A 17,646-nucleotide genomic window follows, 5' to 3' on the forward strand; every position below is an offset into this window, starting at 1 on the left:
CTGATTCAATGTGTTTGTGAGGACCCAAGTGCCACGCCGAGCACAGAGATACCTCTTAGCAAAGCTCTTGGCCTGCTTGGAGTTTAATTAGCATGTTTGTTCTCCTTTGTTTATGACTGGACTAAGGACTACAGCAACATCTAGGGCCCTGGGGACCCCCTTAAAGTCCTAGTTCTCTCTGATTGCTTTGGATACCATTTGCCTGTTGTCAATGCCAGCAGTCCAGTAGTCCCTTGATAGGAGCCTGAGCTGGTAAGGCTTTGTGTATTTGCCTAGCCTTCTCCCCAATGTGGCAGCAAGAGCAAGAGCTAATTCTTTCATGTGCTTACTATTTCACATGCTCCCATTTTTTCATTTGGTAATTTCTCCCTCCAAAGATCCAAGCAGTAATCTGAACTGTACAAAGAGCTTGATGAATGATGCAGTGGATGGGTGGCGGGAATAAGTTGTTGGCATCGTCTGTCTTGGGAGACAATGGGAAAGGGCACCTTTGGGTAAAATCAAACTGTTGGAGAGTTACAGCACTTTGGGTGTAGAGACCAATGCGGAAGAAACATGTTTTGTTGCAGCAGGGGAAGAAGATGTCTGGTTGTGGTACAGCAGAGGCACCATGGCATTTCTTCTCTCTGCGCCCCTCCCAGTGGCCATTTCTCCTCTGCTCACTGCTGTGGATACATGCCCTGACTGTCGTTTTAGGACAGACAAAGGAAAAGATTTCTCCACACAGCGCATAGTTAAACTATGGAATTAGCTTTCACAAGAGGCAATGATTGCCACCAACTTGGATGGCATTAAATGAGGATTAGACAAATTCGTGGAGGAGAAGGCTATCAATGGCTATGTTGTACCTGCACTATCGTGCCTCTGAAAACCAGTTGCTGGGGATCACAAGTGGGGAGAGTGCTTGTTGCACTCATGTCCAGCTTGCAGGCATCTGGTTGGGCACTATGAGAACAGGATGCGGGACTAAATGGCTCACTGACCTGATCCAGCAGGCTCATCTTTTGTCCTTCTGCCCTGCAGAGTAAATACTGCTAGGCTTGAAGGACCAACGGTCTGACTTTGTATATAGGAATAGCTGCACATCATCAGATGTCCCAAACAGTACAAATTCAAACACTAACTGACTAGGCTATTTGGTGCCTCTGAAGAGGATTAACAGCAGCTGTTTTCACAACTAGTATTTAAGTGGGTATTTTGCACTGTCTACAGTTCAATTTTCATTGAATGAAAATGCCATATCCTCCAGAATGAATGGCCATTTCTAGACTTACTTAAGTCTTTGCACTAATGTAGGATTTTTTACATTCATTCCTGTACTGTATGTACCACTAACTTAGGACATGAATTGTTTAATAGGGATAGCCTTCATTCAATAATTGAGGGATTCTGCTCATTTCAAAAAAAGAGCTAAAAGTCCTTCCCCAAAATGCTGTGGGCAAGGGAAGGGCTGCTGAGATGTCAAAAGCCACCAGCAAGAATACCTAGCTGGAAGCCTGTGAGCGATTCTTGTAAAATTCACATTCTGTAATTTCATCACCAAAGACAAGTTCAAACTGCATCTTTCTAGCAGCTTGGCTTAACACTTCAGCACTGAACCAACATGGGTATCTTCAATTAGCAAGGTGCTTTTTTTTTGCAGGGGAGGGGGTTAAATTGTGTAGGCTTGCTGCATGGATCTGCAAATACAGTAAGAGATCCAGAATGGGAGGAGTCCTTGGCAAGCACTGATCCTTCCCCAAAGCTGCCATCTGCACACGCCTTCTAAAGCATCTACCCTGGTACTCACCTTTGCCCCATCCTGGACCAAGCAAACACTCCAATGACTCTTATTAAGAGGTGCTAGAAGGGCAATTTCTCCACCCTTTCAACATATGTTTTCCAGAAAAGGCAGCTGAGGCAGGGCTGGGGCTTGTGTCTTCATTTGCAGCAGGGATCGGGAGTCATGCAGAATTAAGGAAAGGCAGAGTACAAGGCTGGGTTCATGTATTTCATTTGCACTATGTCAGGTGTTCCAGGTTCACTTTGCAGAAGGCCTCCTATCGTAAAATTTTCTCTGCTTTCTGCCAGCAAATGGGCAGGTGAAGCAGCATGGCATACTCTGGTGCCGTTTTATCTGCTTTCCAGTGAGATAAATTCTGTCTGGGGTTTTGCCTTGGATAGAGCCGCAAGCTGGGACTGCATCAATGAAAAGGGCACATTTCACGTTGGAAACCATGGGCAAGCTGGGTGTCGGTCCTGCCCCCCCCCCCCCAAAATCCTGGCTACACCCATGTTGGAAATGAAGCTACTGTATTAAGCATTGTCACCAGTCTCCCCTGTGAGGGCTACGAGTGGACGCTTGCCCCTAACAGCATGGCAGCTAAATGGACCCTTCAGCGTCTATCTCTGAATGCCAATGGCACAGATGACAGGAGGTTTTGCGTCTTCCTTTTCGGACATCTGGTGGTTGGTCACTGGGAGAAAGCGGGATGCTGGGCCGGGGGGCGTGTCTTTAGATGGAGAGCTGCCAAATTAAGGGAGAAGTGAATGGGCTCTCGATGGCTCCTGGGCATGAGTTTCTCAATACAGAGGCAGTCTCCCTCGGGGCGAAGCCTTCCCCTCGGGGCACCAAGAGGCAACATGCTGGGTCTGGCCGGAGTGTGGTTTCCCCGCCCCAGTGACTCAGCAAATCCGCGCCGCCTCCTCCGCCTCTTATAAGACCCGCGGCGCCGACGGCTTAGTTCAACTGCTGCCCGGCTTGCATCGCCATGGCTGGTAAGTAGCTCGTCTCCTCGGCCCAGCCTTACTCTGATGGGCCCTAAAGTACGCATCAGGCTGCCCCGCGGAGCCAAGCAAGCAGATCGAAAAGAGAGGAAGGACGGGGGTGGGTGGGATCGATCGAGTCTCCAAGGCACAGGCTCCCCCTGCAGGAGTCCTTTCCCGCCTCGAGAGCGTCTCCCCTCGGGTTCTCCGAGGCCCTGCCGCAGCGCCGGCAGCAACTTGCAAGGAGGCGGGTGGCGCCCACCTGGCGGGCCCCCGAAAGGCAGGCAGGGGCCTGCGAGGCTGCGCTGCCCTGGTGGGAGGCGCCGAGGCGGGAGTCTGTCCGCCTCTGTTGCAGGCCCGGCGGCAGGGCGGCTCTCCCGGAGCTTTGGCCGCCCGAGGCGCCTTGCCTTGCCAGGCTCTGCCCTCCTGCTCTCCTTGCAGCTCGGCAGGCGCTGATCGTGCTGGCCCACCCGGAGCGGACATCCTTCAACTATGCCATGAAAGAGGCGGCTGTCGAGGCGCTGCAGAAGAGTGGGTGGAAGGTGACCGTCTCGGATCTCTACGCCATGCGCTTCAACCCGGTCCTCTCCCGGGACGACGTCACCGGTACATAGGTCTCTGGGTCCCTCTCGCTCCGCTAGGTGTGTCTGCACAGATTGGCGGCGGCGGTGCCAGCTCGGCTGGGTTTCAGGCCGGCTGGGAGGGGGCGCTTTCCCCAGCCTTCCTGCCTGGAGGAACTGTCGTCGGGGCGAGTACCCGGGACCTCTTGCCGCTCCTTTCCCGGAGCCCCCAGAGGCTCCGCCTCGCCTGCGTGCCTGGACCCACCCTTCCCCCCTCTCCCCCTCCCTCAGGCAAGCCGAAGGACCCGCAGCACTTCAGCTACCCGGCCGAAACGGGGCTGGCATGGAAAGAAGGCCGCCTGAGCAAGGACATCGTAGAGGAGCAAAAAAAGCTGGACGCTGCCGATCTAGTCATCTTCCAGGTGGTTCCCAGATCATAGGACGCTAAGGAGTCAGACCACCTGGTCCATCAAGCCCAGGGTTGTTTAAGTGAACTGTTTCTCCAGGTTTTCAGGCATGAGTCTACCCCTTCTACAGCCCTTCTCCAACTATCATAGATGGGCACCGGCTTCCTGGGAGGGGATTTAGAGGGGGGTGACTTTTCCACCTGCATCATAAGCCTCTTCTTGCCTTAGGCAAGAAGGCTTGTAGTGTTTGACCTGAGTGTGGATTTTGGCCATGAATCTTGCTGACCAATGAACTCTGGAGAGGCAAATTTAGGAAGTCCTAATTCAGTAAAGAGGGTAGGAGCAACACTTTTTAAAGCTCAGGTTTTAAAAATTGGATTCTGGCAAACATGGAAATTGTCCACATAGGGCCTGTACTTCACAGGGGGGAAACAATATGCTTCTAACCCCCTGAATCATAGAGTTGGAAGAGACCACAAGGGCCATCGAGTCCAACCCCCTGCCAAGCAGGAAACACCATCAGAGCACTCATGACATATGGTTGTCAAGCCTCTGCTTAAAGACCTCCAAAGAAGGAGACTCCACCTGCTAGAGCTTGACATTGGAACAAAGTTCTGGAACTAGTGGTTCTAAGGGAATGCCATGGGCACTGAAGAGCTTTTTGGGAATGGTACCTGGACTCTAAAGTACCATGAAATGAATGTGCAACAAGGGCCTCAATCCTTATCCTATGGCTCTGCTTCTGTTGCAGTTCCCTCTCCAGTGGTTTGGTGTCCCGGCCATCTTGAAAGGGTGGTATGAGCGTGTCCTCACTGGTGGATTTGCCTACTCCTACAGTGCCATGTATGACCAGGGGCCCTTCAAGGTAGGTATGCAGTGGGGATTTGGTGGGAGTGAAGTCTTGCTGCTGCTGTAGCCACCACCACCTTTCATTCTCTCCAACTGGCCAGTAGCTGCAGCCTGTCTGTTGTGCATTTGAGCCCTGCAGTCAGCCTCTTTGGTGCTCTGCATGAAACAATATGGCAGACTCTGGTGGTAGTGGGAAAAGACAGAGGATTCTGACAATGACCCTGCCTCTTGGTATTTTAGAGAAGGTTGTTCTGTGGGACAGAGAAGGTGCAGTTCCTTTCCTCCATATTGTGGCAAGATGATGATCAGCTGGGCTTTCACAATACTCTGCAAAATGACCCTTGTTCACTAGTTGCTCTCTGCATGACAGTGTCTCAGCTGCTGTGTAAAGCATAACTCATACTTGGTTACTTACAGAATAAGAAGACTCTACTTTCCTTCACCACTGGTGGGATGGGCTCCATGTACACCCCTGAAGGCATCAATGGGGACATCAACATCCTTCTTTGGCCAATACAGGTAACAAGGCAACATTTATTGTCAAACCCATAGCTATTTCTAAGAGAGTTTAAAAATTATTATTAAAAGGTGTAATACTTAAGTAGATCGTGCAAGCTTCTGCCTTACACATAATTCTTACAGGTTCCTGTACTTGTCTGGTTTGAGAACCTTTGTGTAATCCAGAGGTTTACAATCCTGCATTCCAACCAATTGGCGAGATGACTGTTTTTTCAAGAGCTGTAGTTTACTGAATCCTAGCAGAAAGCCCACATCCCTTGTGTGCAAAGTTGTAGACAAATTTTAGGTTTTTAAAACGAGTAAAAATGTTATAGCAGACATTTAGTATGGTAACAAAAACACATACTGTACTGGAAATGTCACTATAGATCTCTTTGTTGGTCCTGAACTTGTTCTAATTACATTCCTCCTGCACTATTTGAATATGTATTTGATTTGCAAATGTTTTTTTTTCCTACTCCCCAGAGTGGCACTCTCCATTTCTGTGGTTTCCAAATCTTGGCACCCCAGATCGCTTTCAGTATTGGCCATACACCACCAGAGGCCCGCTCCCAAATCCTGGAGATGTGGAAGAAGAGATTGGCCACGATCTGGGAGGAGACGCCCCTCAGCTTTGCCCCAAGCAACAACTTTGATTTGAGCTTTGCTGGGGGCTTTCTTCTGAAGAAAGAGGTCCAGGAACAGCAAGAAGATAAAAAATATGGGCTGACAACTGGCCAGCATCTGGGAAAGCCACTCCTGCCTGATAATCAAGTCAAAGCCCAGCAGAAATAGCAAATTCCGTTGGTAAATTGGGACAAAAAAAGAGGCCTTTCTGTAGTAATGATAGCAGTAAAAGTTTCCTACTTTCACTTTCTCTGGGTTCATAGGGTCCCCATAGGGCAGACCTTCCCCAAACCGCGCCCTTCTGCTGTGTTTGATTCCAGTCCCATCAGCCCAACAAGGATGATGGGAGTTGAAACCCAAACTACCTGGGAGCACACCAGATGGGAAAGCTGGTTGAGCACTCTACCATTAAAAACAGTTAGTTATACCTTGTGTATGTAATACAAGGCATATACTCCACAATGGAGCCTGCTTTATTACTGTTCTCCTCTTTGCAGCCTTAAGATCCTAGCCTATAATCCACAGGTGGGCAACCACCACAGCCTTTCACATTCCTCTTTGCAGCCCCCATCTCAGCAAAGAGTACCACCATACTGCCTTGAGCGACAGAAGAATTGGCAGGAAGGTCCAACCCCAGAGCAAAGTACTTAGAGCTTGGGTCTTGCACTTCTCCAAGTGCATATGCCTGGAGAGCATCATAGGTTGTATCCAATGTTAGTGCTACTTGGAGCAGACCCATTGAAAGTAAAAGGCACTATCTAACTTAGGCACACTAATTTCAATGCATCTGCACAGAGTAGAATGTAGTTGTATAGAACTGTATGGATCTACCTGGCTGCTTTTTTGTCAGCTCTTCCATTTCTTGTCATAGTAGCCTCAAGGTAGTGGGGGTGGGTGGGTGGAGTACATTGCCTTTACTTCATTAGCGACCACCAATCCACAATAGATAAAACAAGCTACTTGGCAGTCAATACCACTTGCACCAGACTTGAGCTGCCAGAGGAGAGGTGCAGTGGCAATCTGTCTGAAGACAAAACAAGCCACAGATGTAGCTGAAAAGAGGGCAGCTGGGAAGAGTGGTGAAGACAACTGGGCTCCCACCTTCTCCAGCTTGAATCAGCCACAGCACAAGAAGGCAGGGGGAGAGTTCCCTGGCAATAAATGGTGCTGGCAGGGGGAGAGTTCCCTGGCAATAAATGGTGCTTCAGGGGGTGGGGGTGGGTGGGAAAAAGTGTAATTAACTGGTGGGGAAGGTGAAGGGTTGCTTTAAATCCTCTTAGTTTACTTGCTGGTAGTAGGGATTAATACTACTTGAGATTTTTGTACTTTGGTAATAACTTTCACATGTACTAACAACGAAGCCAGGTGTTGCCTCTATTAGTCAGGTTTGTTGGAATGTCATGTAGATTTATACAAGTCTCTCTTGCGCCAGCAGAGAAATTTAGAATAAAATACTTTTTTAAACCCTTCTCCTGCAGCTGTCTATTGCGTCAAGGGCCACGTTTTGTGCTAGGCATTTATACAGTTTGAACCTATTACACCTGTTGGATTCTCGCATGACAGCACTGCTCAGAGGGGAGGGGTGCCTGTTTGTGTCTTCATGAGAGGTGGTGAAGCCTAAGTCTGCTGCTCTACCGTACAGTTAGTAATATGGGACAAGCCAGCCCAGACATGGTGGGTTCTGCAAAGGAGGTATTTACACAAAGAAGGTTCCACCTTCCCATCAGTCCAGTGAAGGGACACCCCTCTCCACCTGCTCCATATATGCTGGTGCTGGCTTGCTTATCGGCCATAGAGCAAAAAGGGATGTATAGAATTGTAGGGTTGGAAGGGACCCTGAGGATCATCTAGTCCAAACCCCCTGCAATGGTGGAATATGCAGCTGCCTTGTATGGGGATCAAACCTGCAACCCTGGTGTTACCAGCATCATGCCCTAACCAACTGAGCTATCATTAGTAAACTTCTAGCCAGTGTGTGCAGGGCTCAGCAGACAACACACTAGCCTTGCACTTCAGGAGCAAATGACTCCAAGATACTGAAAAGAATGGAGCACAGTAGCAATACACTGCAAAATGAAAACTTTCAAAGTTTTATTCTTGACTGCAGCTGTGTACAGAAATATAGTTGCAAGTATACAAATGTCCCAATAGAAGCAAAATATCTCTCTCTTAATATTCAACAAGTTATCACAGGATAGCTAAAAACAAATGCAAATGAGTCCCCCACCCCACCCCCTCCAATAGAATAAACAAAACCATTATCAGTGCTCTGAGAAACCCACCTACACAAGCCAGGGACACAAAATGCACAAGGGGCCATCTGAGGCTACATTCACATTGCAGGATATTGGAAAAGGCTGCTTGGTGGCTGGCTGGTCTTGAGTGATGTTCTAAGCAAGCATGGCAAGAAAGGGGAGGGAGTGTGTTAGGACTGCGGCGACATTAACAGGCCTAGCTCTGGGAGAAAACCTTCATTAGTTGCACACAAATTGCTGTTGGGACAGAGGGGTACAACAAGATTCTTGGTCTCAGCAGGTCCAAGCCCAAACTGTTCAGAACAAAACCTTGCCCTGTCCAAATGGGACTTCATTCCAAACAAGTTGGACTCCATGGGCCAGAGCCCCAATACAAAAAGCTGCTGAAAAGAGGAAACGATGGACCCCAGATGACAGCCAAGCTACCTAAGGGCTTAAGGATCAAAGTGGCAGTGGTGGCAGGGACTGAAAGAAAACTGCAGTGGTGGCAGCAGCAGCATCCACATGGGCCATGTCTGGTGCAGAGGTCAGGGTTACACTCAAAAGTTATTCCAATGCAGGAAATCCTCTGCTATGAGCTCAAAAAAGAGACCACCATTTTGCAAAATGGACCTATTGGTTAACACTGAAACCCTGGAGAAAACAACAACAAAAAATTTGCTCCCATGATCAAGAGTGACAGCCTGTCAAATACTTAGTGATGGTTATCAAATCTCCTCTTCATTGTTTCTTGTGCAGCCTAAATATACCTAGTCTTTTCAACCTTTTCAAATGGGACGTGGCTATGACCAAGTTGCTCATTGCCAGGGTGGGCAAGACCAAATGAGGCACTTCCTGGCCTTTCAGGCTCTGCTCTGATGCAGTGTGCTAGAGGATTACTCAGGATAAGACACAAGCACTTTCCTAGGCATGTTTGGAGTGGTGCACAAGAGGAGAAAGGAAAGCAAGTCAGGAATGCCTGAAAGGACAGCTCTCTTGACCATTAATATGCAGGGAGGGACCTGAAACCACAAGGGCTTTTACAGTTCTGATTCCCGATGTGGCTTTATCCAGAGTGTGTGAGGAGAGAGTTGTACATAAAAATGATTGCCTCCTGTAGTTTGAAGCCCTTTGTGGTGGAAAGGCTCAGCTGGATTCTTGTGGACTGATGCAGAGAGGAAAATGAATGGGGACAACATGAGCTCCAAGTGCCATGTGGGGATCAAGAACACACAGGAAACAAGATGCACCTTGCAAGGCTGCCGAGGTCCCATCTCCATGAAACTCTAGAATACCTTTTGTAGGCTCTGCTACCACAGGCCCCGGAAAACAAACAAAAAGGGTGTAGGAAAGATGCAGCACCAGCCAGCCACTGAGCAGACCTTTGTTCCAAATACATACTTTTTTGTAACCAAATCACGTTAAAAATGTTGCACATTTAAATATTGACCTAAAATGGACCAAGAAAAAATAGAAATAAACCAACCCAAAAACCCATGTACATCACCGTTTTGAACAGAGCAGCAGCAGGAGCCCTTTTAACAAACAGAACACAGATGCCTGCGTTGTATGGCTGGAGTAATGTGGGGAGAAGTGACAAGAGGCAGCTCTGAGCAGGAAACTTGGTTCAATAGAAGATTGGTCCCTGGTGACTTAGCACTGTCCCCCGAGGACAGTCCTGATGCCACCGAAGTGAACAAGACACAGCAGCGTACAAGTCAACCTGCTCCTACTCAACCCTCTCCACACACTTCTTCCCCATAAAGCTCCTGCCATGGCCTGGGACTAAGTGCCTCTTCCAGAAGACACAGGCAATCCCAGGCCCAACTGCAGGATCCCCAGAAGTGAAAGCAAAAGCCTCTGGCTTGGTACATCCCTTTCTGCCTCCTCATTCATAGTTAGGCACATGGCTGCTCCTTCCCATCCTCAATACTCTTTCAGCAAATAAAAGAAACATAACATTGTAAGAGAAGCAAGCTCAATGCAGCTACAGACATCATGAAATGAGGAAAGAAGGTTCCAATTGTGAATTTGTAGTGTTGTTATAAATTAAAAAGCTAGCAATAAAATATTAGACATTAACCATGAGTGAACAGCTGAATGGCTCATGTCAAGGGACTCCCATGCAAAGGAAGATGCACATGTGTCACCTCTGCAGTGAAGTTGCCCTCACAGCCAATCAGCACAGAGGCTGCCTGATTATATGAACGGCCAGAGATGAACCAATCACATCTGCAAAAAGTACTCAAATACTTTGTGAAGACTTAACAACAACCCCCCTTCCCCTGGTTCCTAGATGCCATGTTGTGGGAAAACAGACAACAAAACACACATTTACCACAAAAATCTGTGGCAAAAAGAATATATGTGTGTGAATATATGTATATGTATATATATATTTATATATATATATTATTTATGCCAATGTACTCACTCAGTACAAATAGCAAAATAGTTTATCATTTTCTAAATACAAAATAGAGCTTTCCAAAAAAATGAAACACACATTAGATATAAACCATCCAAAACCTGAACGATTGAAAACTGTATTCAAAATTAAATGACCTAGAGCAGGTCTCTTTCTGAAAAGTTCTCTTCATATCGGCAAAATAGCCTGTACTACTGAAAACATAACTCAAGCCTCTCAAAGAGAGACGGACAAACAGAACGAATCACTGACTGCAAACATCAGAGACGGACTGGCATTTAACAGGACAACAACAATAACAAAAAACAAGCACAACTCTACATAGCTCAAGGTGGAGCACAAGTTAGAAAAAACACACAAGGGGTAGCCTAAAAAACCAGGTACAAGCTAAATTCTTCTCTACACAAAAGTAACAAAAATGAACACCAATGCTTACTAAAAAACACAACTCCCCAATGCCAACAAGAGTCACACACAACAGCTGTTGGGTGACAGACACCACGCACAGCATTTGATGTGCAGGAAAGGAGGAGAGGGAAATAAAAATCCAGAAGAGGGAAACTGTAGCTATCCCTGGAGAGCACCTGAAATTGAGTTTGCCCCTTGGTGCTGACAGCACACAATAGCATCTGCCTTTTAAGCCAAAATGGATGCAAATTCATCACTAGCATTTGCATTTTGAAAGAGTGACGTTACTTGTCTCGTATGAGCTAAGGAGCTATGTAAGAACATAAGTAAAGCCTACTGGATCAGTTCAATGGCCCATCTAGTCCAGCATCATGTTCTTACAGTGGCCAACCAGATACCTAGTCCACAAGCAGGACCTAGGTGCAATAGTACTCTGCGCACCTGCAATTCTCAGCAACTGGTATACAGAGGCACCCCTTCAAGCCCCGAGGGGAAGCTGTCAAATCCCCCTCCCCGCATGTGAGTTTAAATTTAAGACTTCAAACCTGCACCAATTAGAAAAGGGGTGGAGGAGCAGAAACCAGCATGCCCAAAAATATTCTCTCACCCCTCCTCTACAGACCAAGGAGGTATCAGCCAGCTTGGTCATTCCAGCCCCACTACAATGGACCTTCTGGTCTCCAAAAAACCTAATTCAGATTTGTACAGGTGGCAGCATATTTCACACAAGAGGAAAGAGACAGAAAAGGGATTAAGAGGAACAAAATTCAGCTTATGGCCTATCAAGGCAGGACTCAAGAGGGGGTCTATTGCTCAGCATAGCAAACTGCCCCCTTGTGAAAGGGGAGATGGGCAGAGCACCAGAGGCTCAGAGAAGTCCCTGTTTGAGCAGCCAATCTTTCAGCCTCCCAGGAAGCTGTAGTCACATTCTTGGATATCACCCACTCCCCGCCCCTCGTGGCTTTAGGGGACTCTCTGCCAGTATATGCCACCTTCCTAGGTGCTAATTCACAGCTTTCTCCATACTGCTATGAAGCTGACAGCAGCTTCCGTTTAACAAAGAGTCATTAATTCACACTGGTATGTTCAACACTTGATAACTGCACCATTAAGCAATGACTGGCATGAGTGAAATGCACAATTGAGGACTGAACACTTGAATCACCTTCACCTCCCCCAAGCAACATTTTTCACTGGAAACCATTTACACCTGCAAATCAAGTGATTGAGTCTTCAAGTGATGAGCACAAATGTGTGAATCAACCATCTGTATATCCCAGTTATTTTAGGACACATATCCCTGTGTGCTTTGCAGCCTGTTCCAGGAGCAGACACAGTCTCAGGTTCTTTCAGTGCCAAGCTGCAATGATAAATGAGCAGCTGCACTCTGCATCCCCACAGCTGGACTAGAGATGGGGGCAACTGTCCAAAGTAGAGCCTCTTTCGCATCTTCCAGCTTCAAGAAGTCTCTCTCTGATGCTCTCACTCAGCAGCCGTTTCTCATCAGGCTTAGAATGGGTACTCTTCCAATGTGATGGTGAAGGCTACATTTCCCCTTGGGTCCAAGGCCGCACTTTGACACAGGAAATTTAACTCCAAACATCCTAAATTCCAGAGTCACAAGAACGAAAGTCTTGCAAATCTGCTTGTCCATTACAGGATTTCTGAAGTTACAAGCTAAAAGAACACACAAAGACAAAAGTTAAGCATAGTAAGAGCCTCATTATTTCCCCCTAAAGCACTCTAATTAAACAGCATCCAACAGCTGGTTATTTCCCTCTATGCTGAAGTTACCAATGATGGCTTCTTTGAATGTAATATTACTGCCACCCATCAGTGAAATCTGACTGGGACTTGAAGAGAGGATGTATACTATGGAGTTGGAGTGTGAGAGAGCCCATCCTAGCATTATGGCTTGGGGAGGGCCATGTGCTGCTGAGCTCTCTCTTGTAACTGCACCAGCAGCACAGAACTTGGTAGGATTTAACATCCTAAAATAATAAAATTTAATGCTTTTGTAAAGAAAGCTCCTAGAGGGCTAATGGCTGAAAGCATTGTTGCAGACAAGTGGATGACACTTTTATGTCTCAAGAGGCAGAGCAAGGATTCCAATCACTGCCAGTAGAAAAAGGATTATGTAAAAGCCCCTGTTTCCTTTGTATAATTTATTCAGGCCAGAAAAATAAGGCTTTATTTCTGTGTGGAGTAAACACAGCTGACCATGCTGCCTTGGAACTGCATATTTCAGCCTTGAGCTGAAGTCAAGGCAAACGACCCATATCCACCCTGGGATTTCTGAGCCATGGTAATCAAGTTCAGTGAGGCCACTGCAAGTGTCCTAAGGGCCAGGAGAATGAGGGCTGGGAAGCTCTATTTACTCTCAAGACAGGCACTAATTCTATTATCATTCTGGGGAAGCAGCAGAAAAGACGGACTTTTATTAGCTGCAAGAAATAAGAAGAGAACATGCTGGCTTGGCTACAGCCTTTGACTCCCATCTCCAACTCACCTGGACAGTTAGAAGGAGCCAGCCATGTTGTTGTTCCCCTGGTTTTGTAGAGACACTAGCAGGTCATCAATCTTCTTCATATTCTGATTGGTGGTCATAGCAGAAGGCAGCTGGGGGCTTTCAGACATCTGCTGGGATAGTAGAGTTGTGACTGATGACTGTGCTTCACCCTGTGGCTGGCTTATTGTGATCATCTGATCTGACATTGAAGCGGGTCCAGATGTTAAGAGCTGGCCACAGTCTGTTGAGAAAGACAAGATTCGTTCAGAGCACCATGCAAATTTATTGAACAGTGAAAGGAAGCCTATTGCATTTCACATTGTACTGGCCTCATAAACATCTAGAGTGTCCCCACAGAGCATTTTCCCCTAAGGCATTTAGGATCAGGGTGCTGGTATCCCAAGAAACCAGTAGAAAGAAGTCAGACACCGACAGATGCACAAAGCATCTCATACGAAGTTAACAGGCCCTTTGGCTCATTCTTCTTTGTCTATATATAAAATCTACTGCATAGCTAGAGAGCTTTCCCCCACCATATTATGTGCTGTGCTATGCTCTGAAAGCATGCAGATAGGTTTACAGCAGCTCTGCCACAGTTACAGAATCTCTACTTCTGGGAAAATGCTACATAAATGCCACTGAGTGAACAAATTGGATTTGGATGCTTTTGTACACATTTATACTGATCACTGACTTTTATACTGGCTGGGCCTGATGGGGGGAGTTGGAGTCCAACTCCATCTGGAGGACCACAAGTTCCCCATCCTTGCTTTAGACTGTAAGCAGTCTATGTCAAAATTGCTGTTAACACTGTAGTGTGTTCCCAGATTATATGGGCTTTACAAAGAAAGTCATAATTCAACACAATTTTAGATAGTTTTTCACAGCTGCACAGATGTGGCCTCCAACACAAGCTTCACAAAGGGAAGAAAGCACTAATGGCAATTCTGGATACTCTGTACTTACTATCTTGGATGCCAAACAGGAATATTCCAGAGGTCTGCCGAGATGAAGCGGAGGAGTTCTGCAGCTGGTTCATGGAACCACTTCCAGGTGTGTTATGGAACAAAGCAGCCTGCTGCTGCTGCGGGGGTGAAGAAGCTCCCTGGATGCCAGCCATATTGTTTGGTGAAGAGTAGTGGGGGGGCTGCTGCAACTCTTGCTGGTTCATGCTGTTTTGCAAGGCAGACATGGAAGTCGATGATATGAAGAGGGTGACAGGTTGCTCCTGAGAGCTGGAGGATCCTTGGACTAGCTGGATCTGGGGTGAGTTGTGGAATAAGGCAGGCTGCTGCTGTGACTCAGCTTGATTAGACCCTGGGCTCTGGTTCTGAAACTGCATGGGTTGCTGATCCTGATTCATTGGTGCCATGCTGCTTTGTGGGTGGAAGAGAGACTGGCTTTGTTGTTGTTGCTGCTGTTGTTGCTGCTGCTGCTGCTCCTGGCTGGCCATTGGGTTAGGGTTTGGGTTGTACATCATGTTCTGCTTCTGAGATGTCATAGGACCCATGGAATTCTGATTGCTGAACCTCAAATTCTGCTGCTGCTGCTGCTCTTGGGAGGGTGTGCTGTTCTGAAGAGCCACCATAGAATGCTGTGGTTGGAACATGGCTCCTTGCTGGTTTTGGGGCACCTGTGATTGGAACATGCTCTGCTGCTGTTGCTGGGACTGCTCTTGGGCAAGCATAGGGCTCTGGAGGTGTGAGAGCTGAGCCTGCTGCTGCTGGAATGTCGACTGCTGCTCAGCATTGGCAGATGTCTGCAGCGGAGAAATGGAATTCTGTGTGGCAAAGAAGGGCATCTGTTCCTCCTGTGCAACTGAGCTCTGGGGAAGGAATAGGTTGCTTCCCTGCTGGTCCTGAACCACACCCATGGGACTCTGGGAGTGGAACATTGGAGGCTGCAGCTGCTCTGAGGAAGAGGCAGAGCTCTGGCTGTGGAAGAGAGCACTTTGGGTCTCCTGCGAGATGTTCTGAGCATCCCCAATAGGGCTCTGTGAGTGAAAAAGCTGAGCCTGTGAATGGGGAGCCTGCTGCAAGAAGCTTCCAGACTGGAGAGACATCAACTCCCCACTCTGCTGAAAGAGGCTCCCAGTTTGCTGCTGTTGCTGCTGTGTTCCATTGTCCTGAACGGCCATCATGCTTTCTGAGGAGGAGAAGAGGCTGACCTGCGCCTGGTTCTCCCCGCTGTGCTGCATTTGAACCATAGCTTGAAATACATTGTTCTGCATCTGTTTGGTCTGACCTGAAGCTTCTTCACCTTCGGCAGAGCCAGAAGACTGAAACATGGAAGGGCCGTTGGCAGGCACCACTTGCTGCTGCTGCTGCTGTTGCTGCTGCTGCTGCTGCGATGGAGTACCAGCTTCATTACCAGAAACATTGGTGGGTGAGAATAGCTCACACTGCATCTGTATGTCTTCATTTGTTGTCAGTGCACCCATCAGGTGAGAAGTTTGTTGGTACACTGGGGACTGCTGGATGTTTCTATTTCCCGAAGAGGAGGTTGAGAACATGTCAGACTGCATCTGACTTGCTGCCTGGCAGAGGCCTTGCTGAATCTCAATCACCATAGCTGCAGAAGTCTCCATTGCTTGCTGTTGCTGCTGCTGCTGCTGCTGTTGCTGCTGCTGGCTGGACAAAGAACTTTCAGGTTGTGGATGGACATTCTCACTTCTCCCAGAGAGAAGGTCCTCAGCCCTTGAATGGACAGTGTCAGAGGAGGAAAACATCCCTTGGCTGACTCCATTTTGGATCTGGCTAACCTGCTGAAAAATCTCTACATTGATTTGCTCTTGAACATCCTCATTGTCAGACCCAGAGAACAAGACAGAGGACAGCTGCTGCTGGGCTTCCAGGACCTGCTGGACCAAATCTACACTTCCATGGTTGCTGCTGCCAGTGCTAGACTGAAAGTTCCCTGCTTGCAGTTGTTGAATTGTGTTCTGCAGCTGACTCACACTGCTGGCCGATGAGAAAAGGTTTGACGACATCTGCTGCTGCAACACTTGTGCCGATTCCTGGAGTGGTGACTGCTGCTGGGACGCCTCCGTCAACTGAGACAAAGTCATGACTGCACTGTCTGGCTGCAACACCTCTCTCGGCTGGGACTCCCTGGTGGGGAACTGGGATGCCTGCTGCAACAAGGTGTCACTGTTTTGCAGCTGATTGGGACCAGAACCTGCAGGGAAGCTGCCAGGCTGGGCAAGGTCCTGTGCCTGGAGGGAGGGCATTGCCTCTGGAGTATATAACTTTGGCTGCAGCTGCTGATTTTCACTCTCTGGTGCTAAGTGAGAAGCAGAAGAGGAGAAAGTGCCATTGCCCAATATACTGGACATGTTGGTTTCCAATGTGGCTTGGGGTGGTCCAACTACACTTGTTGCCTGAGGGGGGAAAGCACACAGTAATAAGACAGAACAATCATAAGCTTCCATGGTGCCTCAATGAAACAACACTCTGAAAACTGTTTAACATTTAAACCACACCAACTGCAACATTGGATCCCTATCCCATTAAGGCACGTTGAATTTTTCAACTTACAAATTCCAAAAATGAGGGGTGCTAAAAAGTTGTAAAATGACTTGGAAATTCAAAAGATATTTTGATTAAATTAATATGATTTAGTTTTACTTGGCAACTAACGACATAAAATATTGACCTTTTGTTTTTGTACAACTTCCAATAAATTTTAGCTTCTTATAAAAAATATGTAAAAATGTGTGTAAAATTGAGTATCATAAAACATGATTGCCAAGTACTTGCAGTTATATATGACCCCGCATAATGGACAATTAAAAAAGCACAAGCAGCAAGAAGGCGGCTTACTAAATATAAGCAGAGAAGTAAGCAGGATGCTTCAATACCATCAAATGAAATAATTTTTTTGGCTGATAGAAATGAATAATAGCCAAGGTGGAAATGATGGAAGTTATGAACTGGCAATAGAAAAATCAACTACACCTTCCACTTTGAATAAAAAGACAGAGTACAACATATTAGAAATAAATAATTTTGCTATGCAGGGCATTAGATATGCTGTTGACCAGCTCACCACAGCTCACCACAGATTTGTAGTTGATCACAATAAAATCAAGAGAGCCCAAGAAAAAGATATCAAATCCCTGAATCAGGAATCTGATTATCTTTGTCAGAAAGGGTGAAATTGACTGGTTCAACATCAAAGTAAAGCACTCAATGGAAGACCCACACCACATCTTGTTTCAGCTGCAACAAGTTAGGCTGCAAAAGAAGGCTGTGGTGGATGCCGTTTTACCAACCATTCAGCACTCAGCATGGTATGCATTTAGCAAAATGATAATCCAGACACTCTTGGGCTCAGAGAGCAGTGGGAAGAGGAAAGCTCGTGTCTGAGAGATCATTAACTT

The 17,646-nt window shown here is 47.1% G+C and overlaps 2 protein-coding genes across 12 annotated transcripts in view; one reads left to right on the top strand and one right to left on the bottom strand.

Moving 5' to 3' along the window:
• Positions 1-7,155, top strand: part of NQO1 (NAD(P)H quinone dehydrogenase 1) — a 177,468-nt gene extending 170,313 nt beyond the window's left edge. The window contains exons 1-6 of one of the 2 annotated variants that reach the window (XM_083452569.1): positions 2,617-2,757; positions 3,187-3,351; positions 3,597-3,727; positions 4,464-4,577; positions 4,979-5,080; positions 5,546-7,155. In XM_083452569.1, coding sequence (XP_083308695.1) covers positions 2,751-2,757; positions 3,187-3,351; positions 3,597-3,727; positions 4,464-4,577; positions 4,979-5,080; positions 5,546-5,854 — 828 coding nt within the window. In that variant the 5' untranslated portion in view covers positions 2,617-2,750 and the 3' untranslated portion in view covers positions 5,855-7,155. Of the gene's footprint in view, positions 1-2,616; positions 2,758-3,185; positions 3,352-3,596; positions 3,728-4,463; positions 4,578-4,978; positions 5,081-5,545 lie in introns of those variants that run through there. The other variant, XM_083452570.1, reaches the window with a different exon arrangement.
• A 4,930-nt stretch (positions 7,156-12,085) lies between these two features.
• The window catches only part of NFAT5 (nuclear factor of activated T cells 5), a 59,738-nt gene continuing 54,177 nt past the window's right edge, over positions 12,086-17,646 (bottom strand). For all 10 annotated transcript variants that reach the window (XM_083452400.1, XM_083452402.1, XM_083452408.1 and 7 more), the window contains 3 exons: positions 14,232-16,644; positions 13,266-13,506; positions 12,086-12,433 (listed from right to left, as the gene is read on the bottom strand). In XM_083452400.1, coding sequence (XP_083308526.1) covers positions 13,274-13,506; positions 14,232-16,644 — 2,646 coding nt within the window. In that variant the 3' untranslated portion in view covers positions 12,086-12,433; positions 13,266-13,273. The remainder of the gene's footprint in view (positions 12,434-13,265; positions 13,507-14,231; positions 16,645-17,646) is intronic.

The sequence above is a fragment of the Podarcis tiliguerta genome (genome assembly GCF_965153285.1).
Source record: "Podarcis tiliguerta genome assembly, chromosome: 8".
Lineage (NCBI taxonomy): Eukaryota > Metazoa > Chordata > Lepidosauria > Squamata > Lacertidae > Podarcis > Podarcis tiliguerta.